General features: G+C 45.7%; 1 protein-coding gene across 9 annotated transcripts in view; it reads left to right on the forward strand.

Annotated features, from left to right (window-relative positions):
- PAMR1 (peptidase domain containing associated with muscle regeneration 1) overlaps positions 1–20547 on the forward strand; it is a 142524-nt gene extending 121977 nt beyond the window's left edge. For 8 of the 9 annotated variants that reach the window (XM_036326181.1, XM_036326179.1, XM_036326183.1 and 5 more), the window contains 5 exons: positions 11077–11289; positions 12969–13035; positions 16393–16625; positions 17864–18156; positions 19442–20547. In XM_036326181.1, the coding sequence (XP_036182074.1) occupies positions 11077–11289; positions 12969–13035; positions 16393–16625; positions 17864–18156; positions 19442–19978 (1343 nt within the window). In that variant the 3' untranslated portion in view covers positions 19979–20547. The remainder of the gene's footprint in view (positions 1–11076; positions 11290–12968; positions 13036–16392; positions 16626–17863; positions 18157–19441) is intronic. The other variant, XM_036326185.1, reaches the window with a different exon arrangement.
- Positions 20548–22306: the final 1759 nt, after the last annotated feature.

Consider the following 22306-nt stretch of genomic DNA (forward strand, 5'->3'; position numbering starts at 1 on the left):
CGGGCTCTGCCGCGCCTTGGAACACAGCACAATGGCCTCCACCAATTAAAGGAAGACGGGCAATCTGGTTGTTTCTGGGGTTTGGATAAGCAGGAGGTTCCCACTAGCCTGTCCCCAGGGCTGGGAGAAAAGCGCCCAGGAGGAGAGAACACTTTCTGCTTCAGCTTCAAAGGGGCGGCCCGTGCTTCTCATCAGAATAAGCGGTTAGGAGATCTGCGCTTTTCATGGAAACGTTACCGCTGACCCCCGATGAGTCGCAATCCCCTCTCCCATCACAGAGAAATAGTAGGCTCTAGCACAGTGGCTCTCAACCTTCCTAATGCCGCGACCCTTTAATACAGTCCCTCATGTTGTGGTGACCCCCAATTTCATTGTTACAAATTGAACATAACTAAAGCGTAGTGATTAATCACAAAAACAATATGTAATTATATATGTGTTTTCTGATGGTCTTAGGCGACCCCTGTGAAAGGGTCCTTCGACCCCCAAAGGTTGAGAACCCCTGCTCTAGGACCTCAGCTGAGAGGTTATAAAATCAGTTCACTGGCTTTTGGGTCCAGAGCCCTATCTTATCCTCAATATCCAGAACACGGGAGCACCTTTGCCCATAGTGACAGGGTGCCCTCCAGGGGAAGAGCTTGGCCCAGAGGACAGAAAGACCTGGGGTTGGCTCTGAGCCTGCAGTTTATCCATCAGGGGACCTTGAACAAGTCATTGAACTCCCAAGAGCCTCAGTTTATAACAGTGGTTCTCAACCTTCTGGCCCTTTAAATACAGTTCCTCATGTTGTGACCCAACCATAAAGTTATTTTCATTGCTACTTCATAGCTGTAATATTGCTACTGTTATGAATCATAATGTAAATATCTGATATGCAGGATGGTCTTAGGCGACCCCTGTGAAAGGGTCGTTCGACCGCCAAAGGGGTCGCGACCCACAGGTTGAGAACCGCTGGTTTATAATGTTCAGAACAATAATACCAAGTACTTCTCAGAACGTTGGTGGGGATGGAATGACATAAGGCACTGAGTTGATGTCAGAGGAGCCATGATTCTCATTACTACTCCGGGCCCCTATTATGGCCACTGGCAGAGCACAGGGGATTCTCCAGGGAAAGGGGTAGGGCAACAGCACTGGTTTCTACAGACTGGATGATTATGGCAAACTTTCCTCAGGGCTCCTTAAGGAAATTCTTCCCACAGCTCCCTAAGGCTCCTCTGTGAACCGCTATGAACCGCCCTTCCCACATCATTGCTAGACACGAAGCATCGCCACCGCTGTACCTGCCTGCAGACGAGAAAGTTCTGGTTTTAAAAGGGCAAGCAGACACGACCAATGCCATTGTCATAAAGGAATCCTGGATCCCAGGAGAGGACACCCACGCTGGCATGATGGGCAGGGAGCCTTCTCAGCCAGGGCAGCCCCGCAAGGGGGCACTCAGAAGTGATCGGTGGGATCGTGTCGGGAGGAGCTGGAAACTCCAGAGCACTTTGCCCAAGCATCCCGTTATCTGCTCGGCCTCCCTTTTTCCTCATGCGGGTTTTCAGTCGTTGCTCATGTAACGTGGTGGGCGTATGTCAGCCCCCTGGTGGTCATAGGGGAGACCAGGACTCCAGAGCATCACTTAGGTTTTTTATTAGACTTGGAGGGATAGACAGGGCAAAAAAAAAAGCATGAGCCTTGCCAAGGCCCTCGCGGCTTTTGCTTTGGCAGGCGAGCTTACTGAGGCAGGGCTTGGTGCAGGAGGCAGCTTTTACTCTGGGTCTGGACTAAGTGGCAACCCATTATTACTGGGATGGGCTGAATGAAGAGGGAAGAGGGTGCAAAGAATAGAAGATGAGACCAGAACAGAGTTAACTTCTGATGGAAACAAACATCCCTGCCACCCTGGACTCCAGGTCTGACTCCAGCCCCTTGACAAAGGCTGGAGAGCCCCCCACTTTTCCTTAACGCTTCCTGCCTCGTGGGGCATGTGCTCCCTGCCCCTCATTCTGATTCAGAAGAGGAAAGCTTCCTCATAAAACACAAGGCTTCCCTGTTGGTATCCAAGCATTAAAACAACAACAGCTGTGGTTATTATTCTCGCTGTTCATCGGCAGGCTCTGTGCTTCATGCGGCATTGTCTTGTTTAATGGTGACAACATCCCCGTGGGTTAGGAACTGTTATCCTCCCTGCTTTGCACATGCATCCAGCCTAAGCCCTTAAGCATCTGTTAGGTACTAGAGGAAATAAGGCAGGGTTATGCAGCATAGATTTTTTTTTTTCCTTCTATTTGGCAGAACCACAGAACAATTCCAATCTTAGCCTTTCTCAAGTGCAGAGGAGCATGTCACAGGCCCTCCAGTTGCCAACATCAACTTCCTCTAGTAAGGCCTTCGGTGATGGTGGTGATGAGAACGCCTAAGAGGGCGAGAATCCATAATCTCTTAGGATTCAGATGTGCTCAGCAGCCCCAGCCTCCTCTGCAAGGCCATTCTCATTATCCCCAAGACTAGCAGCAGAATTCCTCAATTTGGGCCATTTTCATTGTAAGGTGGACTAGGAACACCGCTAGGACATTTCCCCCAGTAGTTTAGTGTTACTACCCACCCCCAATACACACCCAGAGCTGACTCAGAAACCTTCTGAGGTGCGGGGGTGCCCCAAGAAGACTCTAACAAGCAGATCCATTAGTTAGAGGACAGCAGAGTGTCTATCAGTTACAAAGGTTACCATCTCTACCAAACGAGGATGCGTCCGGGTGATTTTGAACCAAAATAAAATGAAAAATCAAAAGATTTTTCAAAGTTGACTTGTCTCTTAGGCACAGGCCATTTCAGCTGTTTAATTAACTAGGCCATCCTAGCACCGGAAACGTGGTATCCGAAAGACACAGTGTACCCGGGGCCACGGACAATACTGATTAAGATCAAATAGCTAATTGTGAGCCTCAGCCTCCAAATTGCTGCCGGATGAATAAAGGGCAGTGTGTGCAATCCAAGCATAATTTCACACGGATACTGTCTCTCTCTCTCACACCCGCGGAGGGCTGGACAGCAGCAGGGGGCAGATACCATGGGCTGGAAAGCGATAAAAAGGATTCTCAGTGGGGATTACATCACCAGTTGGTGTTATTCCTGGTTGGGGAAGACCCTTGTGGGAGTAAAAGAGAACGGGATCTGGTCCAGAGGCACCGAACTCAAATGTAAGCTGAACAGGAAAAAATGAGGACAAGGGGGAGCCCGGCGGGTTGTCTCTGGGTGATGGTCTCGTGAAAAATCACGTTTCCATCAGGAGTCAAAGCCCCAGGGAGAAAGTTAATGCCTTTTCCAAACAGGACCGAAGTTCTGTCACAAATTGTTTCCTTGATTTTGGGTGATGAGTGAGAGTGGGTGGACACCAAGGGCAGCTAAGAATTGAGACTCACACGCCTCAGGCTCCCAGCTAGATAATGGGCTCATGAATTTTGTTGGCTTTGGCTCTGTTGTCTTTGCTGAAACGCTGAGATACTCTTCTAGCTTTCATGCAGCTCCTAAAGAGACATAATAGCCCTAGCTGGTTTGGCTCAGTGGATAGAGCGTCAGCCCATGGACTGAAGGGTCCCAGCTTTGATTCCGGTCAAGGGCACGTACCTCGGTTGCAGGCTCCATCCCAGGGCCCAGTTGGGGCACATGCGGGAGGCGACCAATTGATGTGTTTTTTTTCATATCCATGTTTCTTTCTCTATCTCTTCCTCCCTTCCACTCTCTCTAAAAATCAATGGAAAAATATCCTCAGGTGAAGATTAACAAACATTTAAAAAAAAGACATAATAATACCCCAATTTCTTTTCTTTTCTCCGCCCCACCCTCCTCAGCGGGAACATTTCATTTCACCCAAGGGTCCTGCCTGCAGAGTAAGATGTTTTCTTTCCGTAAATACAGCAGGCTAAGTGGTATCAACTCAGTTCTACCTATTGTACCTGATAAAAATATTTGTTGTAACTCAGGTTAACTGCTGGGGCTGGCTAATATTTCCTGAGACCCCCGCACTCCCCATTCAAATTCATTTAAGGTCCCCATGTTAGGGTCCTTTGTTCTGGTGTAATTTTAGAAGCACATTTAAGGAAGGCACTAATCTCATAGGATAAATTGGTGCCAATGAAAAAAAATACACACACACACACACACACACACACACACACACAGACATATATATAGCTACTCCCCTGAAGACATGGGGAATACATAATTGGAAGGAAGGCCCCAAACCATATGCTTATAAGTGCTTAAGTGAAGCTGGGGAGAACCTTGAGGTGTCTCAAGCCTTAACTGACATCATTTCTATTTCTGGACTTAAGCTAAACATTTCTCTGTTAAAGTTGCCAAAATCATCTGTCCATGCCTTATCCTGCTGGGCACAGAGGACGCACTCATTAAATATACGGAGTAAGAAAGTCGGTGAAATCAACAGGCCACACGCTTCAGAGTCTTTCTCTATTGGGAGAACCACACACCGGACTTCCAAAGGGCAGAGCAGTGACTGGATTCTTTGGTTCCGGGGGGATTTTTATTGATCTTGTCTCCAAAGTTAAACTTACAGCTTTGAAACTGAAGCAACAGGAAAAGAAAGATATTCATGGGCATCTGATGTATCTTGTTAACACTCAAGATTCATTCAGAAAAGGATATTTTGTGAACCAGGGTATGTGGGTGGACAGTGATGTAATGGAGGAAGAGGCCTGTTTCCTTGTCACTGCTGGGATCTGACCGCTGAGTTTGGTGATCATTAGGGTGATAGGGAGGTGAGGCCACCCCTAAGTTAGGGATGAAGAGTGTGGACTTCCTTTTGCTACATTCAATATAATTGACCTGACTGGAGGGCACAGAAAAAGTGATATTTGTGTGCCCTGAAGGGCCACTTTTCCTAAATCATGGCCATCATCATGGCCATTTCTCCTAGATGTTCTAGACCTGATCATCTCAGCTACCTAGTATCGAGATATTATTTCATGTAAACATTTAAGGACCTGATCATCTCAGCTACCTAGTATCAAGATATTATTTCATGTAAACATTTCGTCTTCAGTTTTTTTCAGGACAACCGTATGCGGTGGTTCCCTGTGGTACCATCTCCAATCAGATAGGAGAGCAAAAGATGCAACTTTACTTGTTTTAAACCAACTTAAATCCAATCCTAAGGCCCATCATTCAGCGTCCTAAGAACTTTAGTCTCAGTCATTGTTGGGGCCTCCTCTGTGTCCCACGGTTGTACAGAGGTCCCTGGCTTTACTCAGACAGCACTAAATCAGTAGGGAGAGTCCTCCGATGGTGGATTTTAGAACTGCACCATGGTTCTTGGGAAAGCCCATTGTTTCAGAGCACCTGATCCCTTCAGGTAAAACAGCTCTGCTGGGGTGGGGCTGGCCAGGGCGACTATCTGTGGAGGTGGGGCCCTCTGATGAGATCCAGCCTCTCTAGTTGCCCTGCCAGTCAACCTCCCCGAGATCTCCCTAAGTGATGAAAGGCATGCAGGGCTCCAGTCCCAGCCTCGCCCCATCCCATGGGGTGCTGGGGAGTTAAAGGACACCTAGAGGATCAGGAGGTGGGCTTTTGTATTCATGTCTATCAGTCATTGGCTACAGGCAACCTTGAGGTGTGCATGGGGGGAATATAAATGGAGGCATTTTTCAGTTCTTCACATGAGCAAGATGGTGCCCATGCCTGAGGGCAGGCCTCTGAAGGTGGCAGGTGCTGGCTCTCAGCAATAAACTCACATGTAGAAGTTGAGCTAGTAAAAAAGATGAACATGGACCTGGGTGGAGCACCCATAATGTTCACTATGAAAATGCTCACAAAGCCATTGCATGGCCATAAAGTGGTACCACAGCAAACCACCGCATACTGGTGTCCTGAGAAAAACTGAAGACAAAGGTGGAGAAGGTCTTTCCTCAAATGTTTATATGAAATAATATCCCAGAAAAAATGGACTCCCAAGTCCTGTTCTTGTTCACGAAATAGCATGCAAGGGCTCACTAAACTTAATGTGTTTGTGTCCCTGGGGTGAGTCACAAAAGTAATGGGGCAGTGGGCTATTTATCATTCATCATGGACTATTTTTATTTAGCAAAGCAGGAGCTTGATGCTCCTTCAGCCCAGGGATGCAGATGTTTTAAATTCTCATTTGACTTTGTCTGGAAACACCCATCCCTGTGAGGAGAAATGAAACACAAAGCCTTGAAAAATCAAATAGAAAAGGACCATGAATCTATTTAATGGGGACATACAAAGGTTTCTAAAAAAGAGAACCTGTAGGGATGGCAAGGGTTGGCGGTAGAGTTTGTTTTGAAATCTAACCCTGGGGAGATGCTCTGATGAGATATTGATGGTCTATAACCCAACAGGAGAGAAGAGAATGGATGGAGGAAGTCTTAGAATTATCTTCAAAGCATCCTAGGAGGATGACCAGCTTTGAAAACAAGTGAGAGAGAAGAGAGAATAATGTCCCCTGGACGTTTGATACAGGATTCTAATTTTAAGGCTTTGTTGTGCAGGATTAAAAGAGATGACTGTACAGAGACCATGGTTGGTACCCAGAAGCCCTAGTCAACACACTGGACCCAGGTCTGGAAGCCCATCACGGGTAGCCATTACCAAGAGGCCAGAAAATAGAGTGGAATATTGCTTGTTACTCTAATAGGGCCAGTCACGGGCTTTTAGATTTCTTTGTGGAATTTTCTTTAATGTGTATGAATTTGGGGAATTGGTTTTTAAAGCTGTTGGAAGCCTTGTAAATAAAGGTAAACAAGGGAAAACGAGATTATGTGCTAGTTCAATTACTCCTTAAACCAGCCCAGACAGATAAATGGTATTATTCAGTTTTACAGATGAGAAACACAGGGCTTGAAAATATTGAGTCATTTTCCCACACCCTTGTGCATTAAATGGAAATATTAATAAATTTCATTCTATCCATTCCATCCACCAACAAATATTTATTGAGCACTTACTGTGTACTTGTTCTGGACACTGGGGAACCAAATGATTATTTGAATCTGTATTTAGCTGATCCTGTAGGCCATTCTTTTTTTCACCAGCATCTGGAAACAAAACTCTTTTAAATTTGAGTTCATGCAAAGTTGGATTACTCTATGATAAGAGATTTGCATGGGGTGGAGAGAATACGGAAACAAAAGGAAGGTCTGGGGCCAAACCATTTTCCCTGATACTTAAAACAAACAACAACAACAAAAAAAACCCAGAAACAACAACAAAACGAATAGCAAACGTTTCAAGTTACATTTTTCTGATTATAAAACTTGGAAAAAAGTTTAAGGAAGGAAAACTCATTTTTAAAGTTATAAGCTAGAGATAATGAGAATAATTATATTCAAGTATGTTTTTCCAGCCTCCTTTTCTACTTTTGGCTGTTTAAAATTTTTTCCTTTTGTTTTTAGTTTTTAACAGTTTTATGTATTATGTCTATGTGTGGCTTTCTTCATGTTTATCTGGCTTTGGGCTTTGTACCAGTAAATCTGTAGGTTGATGTCTTTCATCTGCTTTATATTTTTCAGATATTCTCTCTTTACATATTGTTTTTGTTCCATTCTTTCTTCCTTCTCCTTCTGGTATGCCAATTACATGTATTTATTAACCTTCTCAATGTGCGCCCCGTGTCCCTTACTTTTTCTGTACATACTTCACCCTTTTCTACCTTGGGCTTTATTCTGATTTTTTAAAGGTATCTTTTAGTTTATTCATACTCTTAAGCTGTATCTGATTTTCTATTAAACTCCTTCACTGAGTTTTTCATTTCTATTCTTGTAACTTTTCAGTTCTAGATTTGTCCATTGGTTATTTTTCAAGATTTTACGTTTTCTACTGAAATTTTACCTTTTATTTTCCTGAACATATTCAGTATGATTATTTTTAAGCAATGTCAAACAACTACACTATCTGGATCCTTTGTCTGTTTCCATTGTCTATATGTCTCTTGAATTTTAGCCATAGAGCCTTGCCTTCCAGTGGACTCCCAACTCAGAAGTATTACTCCTATCTGTCCTGGTGACATTCCATGAACAGTAACTTAAAACCAAATAATAGTTCTCCATTCTAGGATCTCATCAAGTTTAAGATCCACTGTTGATATAATGATAGCTTTTCTGGGGGTTGGCGTAAAGAAATATGACAGGAAAAATATTCATGTGACCTCAGGTCAGACATATCACATAGTAAAAGAATATGCGTCTAAGAATGACAGAAATACAGCAGAATTCCTCAGCCTTGGCAGACTTGATTGTGCATCCTGAGGCTGTTTCTCTGTAAGTCTTCTTATAAAGCCTCCTTCCTGAGAGAAACAAAGGACCTGAATTGTTCTAAAGCTTTCTTACCTCCAAGGGCTCGAGAACTCTCCAAGGTTCCTGCTAGTTATACCCACATTAAGTGTATGAGAATTCTGCACATAGGAAATTATGGGTGGGAGCCTAATGGCAGTACCTACATCCAAGGAGAGAAGACCCCTATCCTCAAGCTCACTGTTGAAGGGATTTCTTTTCTTCTGCTGAGACTGATGTGGCTTGAGTACAGTTCATTATCTTTCAGTATTTCAGGACTGGTCTTAAGTATCACCTAATCTTTCTTGGCCATAAGCTCTAGCAAGCAAAGCTCAAAACAGATGAAGAACTACACTTGAATTACACAAATCATCACCCTTTGATAAGCTAACTGGCCACAGATTCAAGTGCCTGCAGAGCCAGGCTGCTGGGGAGGGGAGATGGGAGGGGGGCTGTGGCCACATGAAGAATTCAGCCTCCATCTAAGCAAGAGCCACTTCTCGATGACAGTTGATTGTTGCCACGTGGGGATACAGGCCCAGGGTTTCCAGACCTGAATTTAATACAGATTTTTATGAGAACTCCTTTGATTTTTATGTTGGCAACTATCCCATTTTCTAAAACTTGCAGGTATAACACACCATGCTAGTAAAATGATTGCAGTCTGTGGACTCCTGTCGGTTGCTGCTGAGCTGTATGTTCAGCATTGAATGAGTCTGTACTATCAGAAGGTGACGCCATCACGGAAGCAGGGTGGACTGCTTCCTCTGCATTCTTCTTCCATTCCTGGAAATACAAGCACTGGCGCTTTGAGTCCATGTGTACTTTCCTTCCTTTTTTTCTAAATCCTCACTCAAGGAGTGAGGACATTTTTTTCATTGATATTTTAGAGAGAGAGTGGAAGAGAGGGGGAGGGAGAGAGAGAAGAAAGAGAGGGAGAGAAGGGAAGGGAAGGGAAGGGGAGGAGAGGGGAGAGGAGTGGAGGGGAGGGGAGGGGAGGGGAGAGGAGAGAAGAACATCAGTGTGGGAGAGACACATTGATTGGTTGCTTCCCGTATGTGTCCCAATGAGGGTGAGGGGGGTGGAGGGGTTCGAACCTGCAGCCCAGGTACATGCCTTTGATCAGAGTTGAACCCACCACCCTCTGGTGCACAGGCCAGCGCGCTAATCAGTGATATACACCGGCCAGGGCCACAGGTACTTTTTGAGTTCACAAAGTACACTGCACTCCCTATACCATTATAGGAACTTTTTACAGCTCACTCAGTGACTTTTTTTTATTTTTTTTTAACACTTCTGATTGGCTTTGGACTCACCCACCAGGGAAACTGCTCATATTATATAGCCCAGAAGCAGAGTATCATTGAGATCAGCCACTGCTTGGATTGTCGTCAATCTTAGAGTAAACAACCTATAATTTAGCTAATATCATCAGCCTTGCCAAATTGAACTTAGGAAATAATTAATTTTAGTTCACAAATATTTTTAAAGTGTTATCTGAATGGAGACTCTTTTCTTGCCTGGAGGCAAGTTGCTTGAAAGGTAATTGGGACAATTATGGGAAGAAAAGAATGTCAAATGCATAATTGCATTGCATGATGGAGATTGTGTCTTAGAAGAAAGGGTTAAAAAGAGTCTAGGATAAACTGACAAACAAAACAGGCCCAGAGGCATGGATGCATGGAACAGGCTGCTATATCTCAAGGGGTGGGACAATGGAAAGAGATTAACCAAAGAACTTACATACATGTAGGAATGACCAATGGACACAGACAATAGTATGGTGAAAGCCTCGGGTGGGCCAGGGACTTGGGGGAATGGGTTAAGTGAGGGGTGGGGGGTGTGAAATTGGTGGCGATCTGTAATACTGTCAACAATAAAAAAAAAGGAAGGAAGAAAAGAGACTCGGGAAGCTATTAGAGTAATTGGTACTGAAACTCAGTAACTAAAGGTTGGAGTCTTCGGGGGACTTGCTTTGTGTCCTTAGGCAAGTCTTATTTAGTATTGCGTCACAATCCACTTGAGAAGAATATGTGATCTATCTGATAGAATATTTCCAGGATATAGCTAATATCCTGTTCAGAGCTCAGAATAGCTGGTGATGCTTTTTCTACTTTAACCGAAGTAGAGAATAGAAATAACTTTGTAATGAATATTGGTAAGTGTTTAGATGCAAAGTTATATTAGGACATCAAGGGAATTTGTTGTTTCCCTGAATTTACATTATGCTCTAGTACTTTTAACTATAACTTTCAACACACTCATGTTCCTGAATATGAAATCTAAAATCTAAGTTCAGTTCCTTTATGCACTTTTTATTTTCCTGTGTGTTATCATATATGCACTCTTGTTTCTGATCGGTTCTACTTTCTGGGTACAACACAAATATGAAATAATCTAGTTTAATCGCCCAAGCTTTAGAGATAATATAACAACACTGAAAAACAATAACCCTTCCATACAGATCATAAAATCTAGGTGAAATGGTTATTTTGTCCAGGCCTTCCCAGCTCCCACACTTGGAGAAAGAAATGAACATGATCATATGGGAGCCCGTTGTGGCGTCAAATTTCTTTACATAGAGAATGAAATTTTTTTTTGTTTAAAAAGGTGAAGATATGACTAATACATGCATTTTCTATTGGGCATGTTCTCTTGGTAATTCCGTTAAGTGCCAGCTCCATGTCACTGCCTTTTTCATTCAGTTAAACGTGAAAAGATTCGATCCTAAAATGGAATGCTTCAGACTTTTAATAGCTCTCCTGTTCTTGCATTCTCCCTTTAGTCATTGAAGAAAGAAACTGCTCAGACCCTGGGGGTCCAGTCAATGGATACAAGAAAATAACAGGAGGCCCTGGGCTCATCAATGGGCGCCATGCAAAAGTTGGCACCGTCTTCTCCTTCTTCTGTAACAGCTCGTATGTTCTTAGTGGCAACGAGAACAGAACTTGCCAGCAGAGTGGAGAGTGGTCAGGGAAGCAGCCCATCTGCATAAAAGGTAACTTGCAAAGATTTCCGAAGGCTACAGAAATAGAGGTGGAGTTGCTGGACTTCGGTAGCTCCCATCATGTGTTTGAGCTGCTAGGAAAATTCCTTTCTCCCTAAGTTCTCACTGGAACCATATATTTATTAATCTTAGGTTGGAGACCACCCCTATGTATATTTGCTTCTGTTTTAGACTGCCAAAAAGGTGAAGATGTGACTATTACATGCTCACCCTAATACTCAAGTGGATTGTGACACAACATCTTGATGTGATCGAGAACAGAATGTGGTTATCAGAGCAGTTTAGGAAAGATGACAGGGCTGAGTTTCAATATGCAAACCCAAGGACTGGATTGAAGCAATCAGGATGCATTTTTATAGCTACATTTATCTCCTCTCTATGTAACATGAAGTTCCTGCAGGAAATGAAACAAGATGGACACACCATTCCTGCCAGCCTAGGTGGAGGGAGGTTTGAGATGTTAAAATGTTTACCAGCATCTTTAAAAGGCAGAAAACTCTTGACCATCCAAGGCAGAGCTCCAAGAACAGATGGGCAGTGCACGTTTAGAGAAGGGAGCGACCCTAATGCCTGGAGCAGGGACAATTGCATGCAGTGAGGAGGCTTGGAGCCGGTCTGGGTGGCTGGGGGGGATTTGTAGAGGCAAAGAGAGCTGGGGCGATAATCTAGTTGGAAAACAAAGGAGAAGAAAAGAAGGATAGGCAGGAGTGAAAGAATCATGTCAACTCAAAGTGAGGCAATCTGGGAGATAAATGAAAAAAGGTGGTTGGGGACCAGAAAACAAAGGAATGTTGTATAGAGGAGTTTGGCCCTTACCCCTTGGCAGTGGGGATATGTCCTTGGCCTAGATTATCCAGATAATTGCCTCAATCCTCCACTTTCCCTTCTGGGTATTTGTCAACAACCCTAATCATGGGAAAAAGGAATGAAAGAGGGTGGTTTGTGAAAGGAATAAATCCCTTTAGACTCGAGCCAGAAGCGACTTTCATCCCCACCAGCACAGACTCCCCGATTCTTGGTTTCATTAAGCATGGAAAGGGTGTCCCATATGCCCGTGGAGATTTTTGTCAACTCTTCTCTTACAAGTTAATGCAAACCCAGTTCCCTAGGTTGCTAATGAGATGAATGTTGGCTGCTTGATTGAGAAAGTGACGTGGGGAGGATTTCTTTTTACTGGGGAAGAAGAAAAGACTTGAAAGTTAAACTGGGCTTTGACTCGCCCTCAAAGGGTTGTTAGGAGCCTTCCTTGCAAGGAAGCGACGTGGAGGAGTCAGTTACCCAAGACGTTCAGGTTGACACCGCTGTCTGCGTTCACATGAGAACCTTGTAATTCCCTTTGTTGGCCTAGATTTCAGAACCTTCGCTTTGACTTTTATGCCATTTTGACCAAGTTTACAAACGCTACTTATGTGTCCGGATAATCCTGGTCTGTTAGCCGCCATTGTTCCAAACCACACAGGTGGAGAGCTCTTCCGAAGTGTACACCTGGGCTCTCCAGCGGGGGTATCAGTTGTGCTTCTGCTAAGCTCTCCAAGCTTGCACACGTCCCACCTCCGAGAGCCTGGGGGACGTGCGGTGTCCAGAGAGGTGGTCAGGTCGGCGTCTGCACTGAATGACGGGAGCAGTTAAAATGGAACAAGAATCTCCAGCGCTGTCTCTTTTATCCCTAGCCTGCCGGGAACCAAAGATCTCAGACCTGGTGAGACGGAGAGTTCTTCCAATGCAGGTTCAGTCCAGGTGAGCTGGCCTCTGAAGGTGAAGGCGAATGAAGGTTCCCTCCCCGCTCCTTTTCCCACTTGTGTTTGGCCACGCAGCTCGGGTTTCTTAGGGACACTCAGTGCTGATTGGCATGAGAGAATAGGGCTTGTTGGATGGTGGCTGGTTAGCCAGCTGCCTTTAGCCAAGAGGTAGCAATGGTTGGATTTCGCTGGATCCTGGGAAAGTAGGTGGCTGCTGGGAAGCGAGACTTGAAGATGATCTTTGATGAACTGCATTTCCATACTTTGCTCTTCCTGAAATGTCTATGTATTTATTATGGAAGCTCCTAGGGAGATGGCATTCCTGCCAGATGCAGCCAGCTGTGACTCAGGAAGATGTTCTTGGTAGTAACCAGCCAGATGAGGCAGGCTGGTGGAGCCCAGGAACTAAAGATGAATGCCTACCCCAAGGAGGACTGTGAGCCCTCGAGTACACCCACCCTGCCTTACTCCTGGAAGGACAGAAGGGGACCACCCAGTGGGGAGAGAACAGACCCATTTCTACTCCTTTCCTTTGTAGGAAATACTCTTCTCATCTCATCTCCCAGCATCCTCTCCTCACTCTTTCCTCTGCAGCCACATGGCCCCCTTGCTTTTGCCATAGCCCTCCAAGCACAGATCTGCTCCAGAGCTTTTGCATTTCTGTCTGGAGGCTGCTTCCACTGGATTACAATGAGGTTTAACACCTTGCTTCCTCCAGTTCTCTGGAGGAAAGAGACCTTCCCTGACTGTCCTTTAAAAACGAGCAACCCCTCTCCTCCACCTTGACCCTGAGCTGACTTCTTTACCTAGTGCTCTCTGGCCTTTGCTATGCTTCACCTTTTATATTTTTTAATTCCTCAGAGAGGAATGGCGAGGGAGAGATAGAAACATTACTGATGAGAATCATTGATGGGCTGCCTCCTGCATGCCTCACACTGGGAATTGAGCCCACAACCTGGGCATGTGACCTGACTGGGAATTGAACTGTGACCTCCGCGTTCATAGGTCGACACTCAGCCACTGAGCCATGCCGGCCAAGCTACTATGCTTCACTTTTCATCTTAGTGCCCATCTCAGCCTGGTGTCTTCCATACAGTTTTTTGGTTTACTTGTTCTATTTCCATCTGCATCCCCCACCCCTACCAAAATACATAAAAGTTACATGTGCAGGAACATTACCTGTTTGTTCATGCTGAAGTCCCAGTACCTAGGATAGTGCCTGCCACAGAGGAGGCCCCTGATAAACATCTACTGAATGACTGAATTGGATGGGCAAACAAGGGTTCAAGCTCTGGTCTCTCTCTTTAGAACTGGGTATCCTTAGCAAGTTCCTAATCTTGCTGAGCCTTTCATTTCCTCTTTTGAAAAAGAAGAGTAATCATAATAACTTCAGTCCCGTGTAAGGATTAAATGCAACACTAACTTTGATTGGGTGTTGGCGGTGTGCCCGTTGCTCTTCCGAATGCTTTATATCTTTTAGCTCATTTAATCCTCACTACAATCTCCAAAGTAGGTCTTATTATCATTTTATTATACATTTTATTATAACATTTTTATTACAGATGGGTAAACTGAGGCTCAGAGAAATTAAGGAACTTGCTCAAGGTCACATTGGTAGAAGAAATGGCAAAGCCAAGATGCAAATCCAGGGTTTCCAGGGTCTGAAATCTTCACAGTCTACTCCCTTATGCACGAAACTTTAACTAAGTCTATGTAAAGGCCTTAGCAAAAACACCTTAGCCTTATGCACACCTGTCAGTAATAATTTTTTTTGGAAATAGTAACAATAAGTGACTAGAATTGACCCCAACCCCAACTAAGTGACCTGAAATGTTCTTGTAGCAGGATATTCATCAGTCTCTCCTTCTTCCTGCGGCTGTCTCACTCCCATGTCTCACTTCCCTTTTCAGGCAGGGCCTTTCCGTGGGGGCAGTGGCAGTGGAATCCAGATTCCACCCCCTTTTCTGATCTTTGTGAGTCACCTGGGCAGGACCCTCAGCCAGTGGGATAAGCCTGACCCACCTGTCCTTCCCAAGTAGACATCTCATAGAGGAGGCCGGAGCTGTTAACAAAAGAACTCCGGCTTTGCATTTTAAAAGCACTTGTAATGGGAGGTCAGGGACCCGGGTGCCAGGTGTCCCATGCAGATAAGAAAGCAAGCCTACAACTTGGTTTTAAGAATCTTTCTGGAAGACAGGCTGCTGGAGCGGGGGTATGCCAATCTCCAGCAGCCAGGCTTACCCAGGAACCCCCGAAGGCAGTGTAGGCCTTCAACAGATGGCCCAAGAGATGAGCTTGTTTGCAAATCCGGGAGCTCCCTGAACTGCAGACCTGGTTCTGAACATGAGCTGAGGATCTCTCTGATGAAATCCATGGACATTGAATATCTGCTCTGAGCAAATCCCTGTAGAGACATCTGAAATAAATCGCTTTAGATGCTATGAAGTTGGTGCGGTAGAGACAGCAGGGTGGGAATCATGGCTGCTAAGTGCTGCCTTGGGTACCGGCTTAGCTTCCTGTGTGCCCTCAGGCCCTCCCACTTACCTTTCTGGGCTTCCTCCCTCCATTCAATAAGCCGGGATGAGCACATTGATTCCTAAAGGAATTCTAACTTTCCAGTTAACAGCCATTATGCACCGATATAAAATGAACACAAGCTGTACGATGTGCGTACATCTCCCCCAAGAATCCCCAAGTGGTCTCCGGGGGCTTCAACTTCGGGGCTCATTTAAAAAACCTTTTGACATTTACACACAACACTCCATATTTTTCCCAATCAATGTGCCCTGAGAGAAAGCTCTATTCTCCGAGGTGTACTAATTACATCCACTAATTGCTAAATCAAGCTCCTGTAGCAACTCAGTTTAGTTCAAGCCAATTTCTGATATTGCCCCATTATGATAACGGTTAGAGAAAAAAAAATACGTCTGGATTTCTCCCATTCAAATTAACTCCCTTTCCTGTTTAATTTAATTTTTGTGTGTGTGCATGTTAGTGTTCCTTTGGATAGCAGCTATTATGTCAGATATTATCTTCCTTGGTTAAAATCCTTGACAGCTGGAGACATGCCAGAAATGGAAATGGAGAAGAAAATGAAGGTTGAAATGTGCAAGATAATTTGCGCAATGGTAGAAGGGAAGTGTATGTGTGCGTGCAGGGGGAGGAGGCCGGGAGAGGAAAGGAGAAAGAGAGACAGAGAATGAAAGAAAAGGGGAGATAAAGGAAGGAGAGAGACAGAATCCATTGCTTTCTTTGAATGTAACCAAATATCTACATGGGGATTGGCATGGAACTAAAAAGGCCACAATGACTGTCTCACTTTGTTCTCTCTCTGGATCCATCTGCCCTGATGCAGGGAGACCCCATTACACCAGCTGTACTCATCAACCTTCAGCAAGCAGAAACTGCAGGGCATCCCTACCAAGAAGCCAGCCCTTCCCTTTGGAGACCTGCCCATTGGGTACCAACATCTGCATACCCAGCTCCAGTATGAATGCATCTCGCCTTTCTACCGCCGCCTGGGCAGCAGCCGGAGGACCTGTCTGAGAACTGGGAAGTGGAGTGGGCGTGCCCCATCCTGCATCCCTAGTGAGTCAAGGTTCATCCTTAGGCTTGGGCAGCTTACATCCTGCACAGCAGCCTGTGAAAAGTCATTAACCCTTTTTTGGGGTGGGGGGCAGAGGGATGGGGGGAAGTTCCTTGCCCAAAGGAATGGTACTCTAATACTTTCCCTAGCTTGGTGATGTCTGAAATTCCAGTTAGAGTTTCCTTCCTGTGGCTTAAACTTATTACCCAGGAGAAATTAACTCATTGAGTCTTAGATAATTTTGGGGGGATGGGGCATACTTTCTTGTGGCTAATTCTATTATATTTACTTGGAGAAAAGGGAGAGAGCAGTCATTAAAAAGCAAGTGGAGAAGGGGTTAAAGGTGTCAGATAGCTTCTAGTTATGTCATCTTGGTTACCCTGTCAAAGCCCCAGTTGTCATCCTCATTAATCAATGGTATTAATTAGGTTATTGTTATTAATTAGACTAGAGGCCTGGTGCACGGATTCGTGCACTGGTGGGGGGGCATGGCCTGTGGGGACCAGCCTGCTGTGGGAGCGCTGCTCATGCCACTGCAAGAGCAGCCACTCATCCCGGTCAGCCGAGTGGCACTACCACTGTGAGAGTGCACTGACCACCAGGGGGCAGCTCCTGCGTTGAGTGCCTGCCCCCTGGTGGTCAGTGCACGTCATAGTGACTGGTTGACCAGTCATTCTGGTCAGTCCACCGTTCAGTCACTAGGCTTTTATATAGATAGATAGATAGATAGATAGATAGATAGATAGATAGATAGATAGATAATGAGGTATTAATTACTCATAATGTTATAATGATTACTGAGATAATATGTAGATGTGTTTGGAATAGGGTCTTGCACATCCTAAGCTACCTTCCCATCCTCTTTGTCAAAGGAAAGCAACATGGCTTAGTCCATGGTGGTCACCTTTATGATAGTCATAATATTTCAAGTCTAACTAGTTTTATACATCATCTCACCCTGTGAGGTGATTGCTATTACTCTATCCATTTTGAAAGCAAAAGACTGGGGCTTTTGAGATTAGGCAACTTGCCCAGTAAGTGCCTGGGATTGGAAGTCTCCAATCTTTACCCCAGACTTTATAGACAATTATGGCAAGGTGATTGATTAATATTTAATAAAGCGGGGAAAAAACCCACAAGTTACCTTCTTAGTCATGACACCGATGGGTTTGTGCTCTCTTGGTTGTGTGACACATTTCTCTTCTGAGCTGATCTTACTGAGCCCGTGCTCTCTCTGTAGTCTGTGGGAAAACAGAGAACATCACTGCTCCGAAGACCCAGGGGCTGCGCTGGCCGTGGCAGGCGGCCATCTACCGGAGGGTCAGCGGGGTGCATGGGGGCAGCCTGCACAAGGATGAGTGGTTCCTGGTCTGCAGCGGTGCCCTGGTGAATGAGCGGACCGTGGTGGTGGCTGCCCACTGCGTAACTGACCTGGGGAAGGTCACCATGGTCAAGACAGCAGACCTCAAAGTTGTGCTGGGGAAATTCTACCGGGATGACGACCGGGATGAGAAGACCATCCAGAGCTTGCGGGTAAGAGAGGGTTACAAGGTGGACCCTGGACCTCTGGCTCAGCAAACTCCCAGCTTTAGGAGAGCAGTGATGGCGTCAGTCCTTCACCTTAGCACATTGGCACCCAGCAGAGAGCCTGGCATGTAGCAGGTACCCAGGATTTCATATTGACAACTATAGGGAGGGAGCATCTAGAAAGATTACAGAGTCTTTTTTTCCATTTAATTGTTTTAAAAATAAGATAGTAATGAATATCTCTCATTGTGGTCATCAAAAGTTAACCACCTGTTATGTTTAGGGCACTGTACTGGGCTTTGAGGACATAGAGAGGTTTTATCCAAGATATTCCAAATCAATTTATAATATTCTTCTCTGTTTCCCTGCCTGCCTCCTTCCCTCTATCTCCTTCAGCTACCTACCCACCTATCCATCCATCCATCCATCCATCCACCCACCCATCCATCTGTTCAGCTATCCATCTGTCCATTTGTTCATCCATTCATCTATCCATTAATCCATCCATCCATCCATCCATCCATCCATCCATCCATCCATCCATGGTTTTTGCCCTAAAGAGTCCACAGGCTAGTAGTGTAGAGACAGACTAATGTATCATGATTAGTTCAATTCAAGAGAAGCCCTGAGGAAATTAACCCAAATGTAGGTGGAATAATAGAAAAAAATACATAAAATGGTAGAAGGTATCACAGATGTAAGCTTCTAGAGGCCCCCATCAAAGAGTGATCAGCAAGCGTTGGGACAATCAGGGAAGACTTGTGGAAAAGTCTGTGGAACATTCTATTTTATTGGGTTGAAGATAAATGAAATGTTTACAGTGGATCAGGGATTGCCAACTGGTAGCCTGTAGGGGTTTGTGTTTCAGTCGTGCTAACATATCATTTTTAAATCAGTTGTTCGCCAACATTTAGAAATCAGGTTTCAGATGAAGATCTGGCGTCTAGTCTCTGGCAGAGTTAGAATGCTGGCCCCATTACTGCATGGCAGTGGCCAGCCAGAGCCAGGTGGCAATTGCCCACTCTAGACGAGGTGTGTGCTCTCATCGCCTGCAGCCTCACCTTTCCACTCCACTTATTCAAAGTATCTGCCAGGCCCCAGTAGGCATTTCAGTTTGCAGCCCTGGAAACTGAGCAATTGCTTTCTATGATCCTTTGGGCAAAGTATCTCCAAATAATTGCAACTGTCTCTTAAGACATTTATTCCCGATAATTCAGCCCCAAGGCTTTCCTGCTCTTGTCCACTGAGGAGTGGACGGCTCACCATTGCTGTCCATTCCTTTCATGTGTAGATTTCTGCAATCATTCTGCACCCCAACTACGACCCCATCCTGCTGGACGCTGACATCGCCGTCCTGAAGCTCCTGGACAAGGCTCGCATCAGCACCCGCGTCCAGCCCATCTGCCTCGCGGCCACCCGGGACCTCAGCACCGCCTTCCAGGAGGCCCACATCACCGTGGCCGGCTGGAACGTCCTGGCAGACGTGAGGAGCCCCGGCTACAAGAACGACATGCTCCGCTCGGGGGTGTTCAGGGTGGTGGACTCGCTGATGTGTGAGGAGCAGCACGAAGAGCACGGCATCCCAGTGAGTGTCACGGACAACATGTTCTGTGCCAGCCGGGACCCCGCCGCCCCTTCCGACATCTGCACGGCAGAGACGGGGGGCATCGCGGCTGTGTCCTTCCCGGGACAGGCGTCCCCTGAGCCGCGCTGGCATCTGGTGGGGCTGGTCAGCTGGAGCTACGACAAAACGTGCAGCCACAGCCTCTACACGGCCTTCAGCAAGGTGCTGCCTTTTAAGGACTGGATCGAGAGAAACATGAAGTGAGCTCAGGCCCACTGAGACCGTGTCTGTGCCTCCGTGCATGCGTGTGTGTGTTGCATGAGGCAGAGTGGACCTGAGGTGGGATTCTGCCCTTGAATTTGGCAGATCCAGGGCTTCTGATTTCAAGCACAGAGCTCGTGGAGGGTGAGGAGAGCTCGTGGAGGGTGAATAGGCCCCTGCCTCCCTGGCTGCTCTGACCATTTGGAAGCCATCTGCTTGCAAGAACTGGGTTGCTTCAAAAAAGACTATGTGACCAGCAAAGAAAACATCCCCATTCAAATGACCTGGTGGCCTTCCCCACCTGCCCTCCCATGGTGCAAATGTCATGGTCAGCCCTGGTGGAGAAGGGTTGACTGGGAGGCCTGGGTTTCATGAGGTCTCTTCCAAGGCTCCATCCATCCAGACCGAGCTCCAAGGAGCCACCTAAGGGACAGCCCAGGACAGCGGAGCCTGGATGAGATGTTGATGGTGGCTTTTGTGCACACGGCCACAGTACTGTGTGGTCCTGTTCCTTCCGCATCTCCTGTACACATTTGAATAAAATAAGGGTTGGCTTCCGACCTACAGGACAAGTGTGCTACGGCTGATTTCTGCATGCTACTGCTCTGAGCTGCATGTGTGCGGGCCAATGGCTGGGTGACAGCCCTTTAAAATAGATCCTAAAGGTATAATTTCCCAAAATGCATATGGCACAGCTGATGCCATCTTTTGAATTCCAGCCCTTAGAGTTTGCAGGGTCGTGGGCTGGGGGAGGAGAGACATGGGTGCCATCAAATAAGGCACAGAGGATACCAGGAATTAGGTGATGCCTAGTGTTTCTTCTGGTTCTCATGTTCTAGCTCTAGCACAGAACCCTGCCTTGAACCTCCATAAATCTTTATGACAGAGTTTCATAGAATCTGAACTGGAATCACCTATTTACTCCACTAGATGGAGATTTGCCAAGAGACTGTAGCCTCCTTGTTTTCTATAACTTCTGTGATTTTCCTTTCAAGCCCCACTGGAGAGTAGAGATAACAAATGAACTCAAGCTAATCCAACCCCTGAACGATCTCTTCAGTAACATTCTCTTTCTGTCCTGCTCTCCTCACCAATGTCTTCCTCTCCAAGATGGTACATGGAGGCTTCCGTGACTTTAAACACTGGGATGAACAGGGATGAGTTCCTGCTGGTTCCTGGGTGTGTGTGATGAGTCTTCCACATTCCTGGGCATTTTGCTGACATTGACGTTGGGTGTGGGGGTCTGTAACCACTGTAACCACTGCGTGCTGTGTTCTCTCTGCTTCCCTGAGGCCCAGCCTGCCCACGTGGCTCCTCCTCAGCTCTGTCTGGCACTGGTTCTCCTGACATGTGGGAGTGATGGCTCTTTGACCCTGGTTTGCTCATTCAGCCTCATGGCCACAATGATGACCTTCTCTGGCAGCTATCCAACCAGACTCTCAGTGACCTCCTCTTCCTCCCTCAGGGGTCTCTGGGAACTTCTTGGGGTTTTTCCTATACCTCCTGAGTGCTCAGAGACCAGGGTCAGTACAGGGTACCCGGGGGGACATTCACTCCCATAGACCAAACAGGAGCCTGATTCTTCCTTGATATATCAGAGAACTGTGACCTCAAAAACTGAGTCCCAAGACTGGAGGTCAGGACACATTTGTCTCCAAATCTGTGTCTTTATATAATTCCCTGAGCCAGAGGAGAATTTCTGGTACTTTCTCTTTTTGTCAGGCTTTCTGTAAGTCACATTCTACTTTTACTCACCACCCCCCTACCCCCCACATCCTTATGGCTTAACCCAACAATTCTCAACCTTTTCCATCTCATGGCACACATTAACTAAAATTCTGCGGCACACTAAAAATATATAATACTTTTTGCTGATCCGACAAAAAATAGGTATAATTTTAATTAATTCACACCGAATGGCTATTGTATTAGCTGTTGTCTTTCTTCTTATTCTTTTTTTCTTTTAACAATCTAAGGGAAAAGAGGTCAGTGCCCCTGACTAAATAGTCAGGTACATATTGCAGGATTTAAAAATTCTTGCGGCACACGGGTTGAAAATCGCTGGCTTAATCTAACAGAAGTGTATTATCAATTTCTGAGTAACAAACATCTAATGCTTAGTGGGCTAAAACAAGAAATGTTTAGTCCCTCTCTATTTCAGTGAGTTAGGAATTGGGGAGCTGAGGTTGACATAAGGGTGCAGTCATCTTGGGCCTTAACTGAGGCTGGAGCATTCGCTTCTACAAATACTTTATCAGGTTGCTCAAAATTTTTTTTCATTTTGCTTTTTTTTAAACCTAGGAAGCTCGGATCTTGAGAGGTGCAATGGAA

This window comes from Myotis myotis, unplaced genomic scaffold, assembly GCF_014108235.1.
Source record: "Myotis myotis isolate mMyoMyo1 unplaced genomic scaffold, mMyoMyo1.p scaffold_m19_p_10, whole genome shotgun sequence".
NCBI classification, from domain to species: Eukaryota; Metazoa; Chordata; class Mammalia; order Chiroptera; family Vespertilionidae; genus Myotis; species Myotis myotis.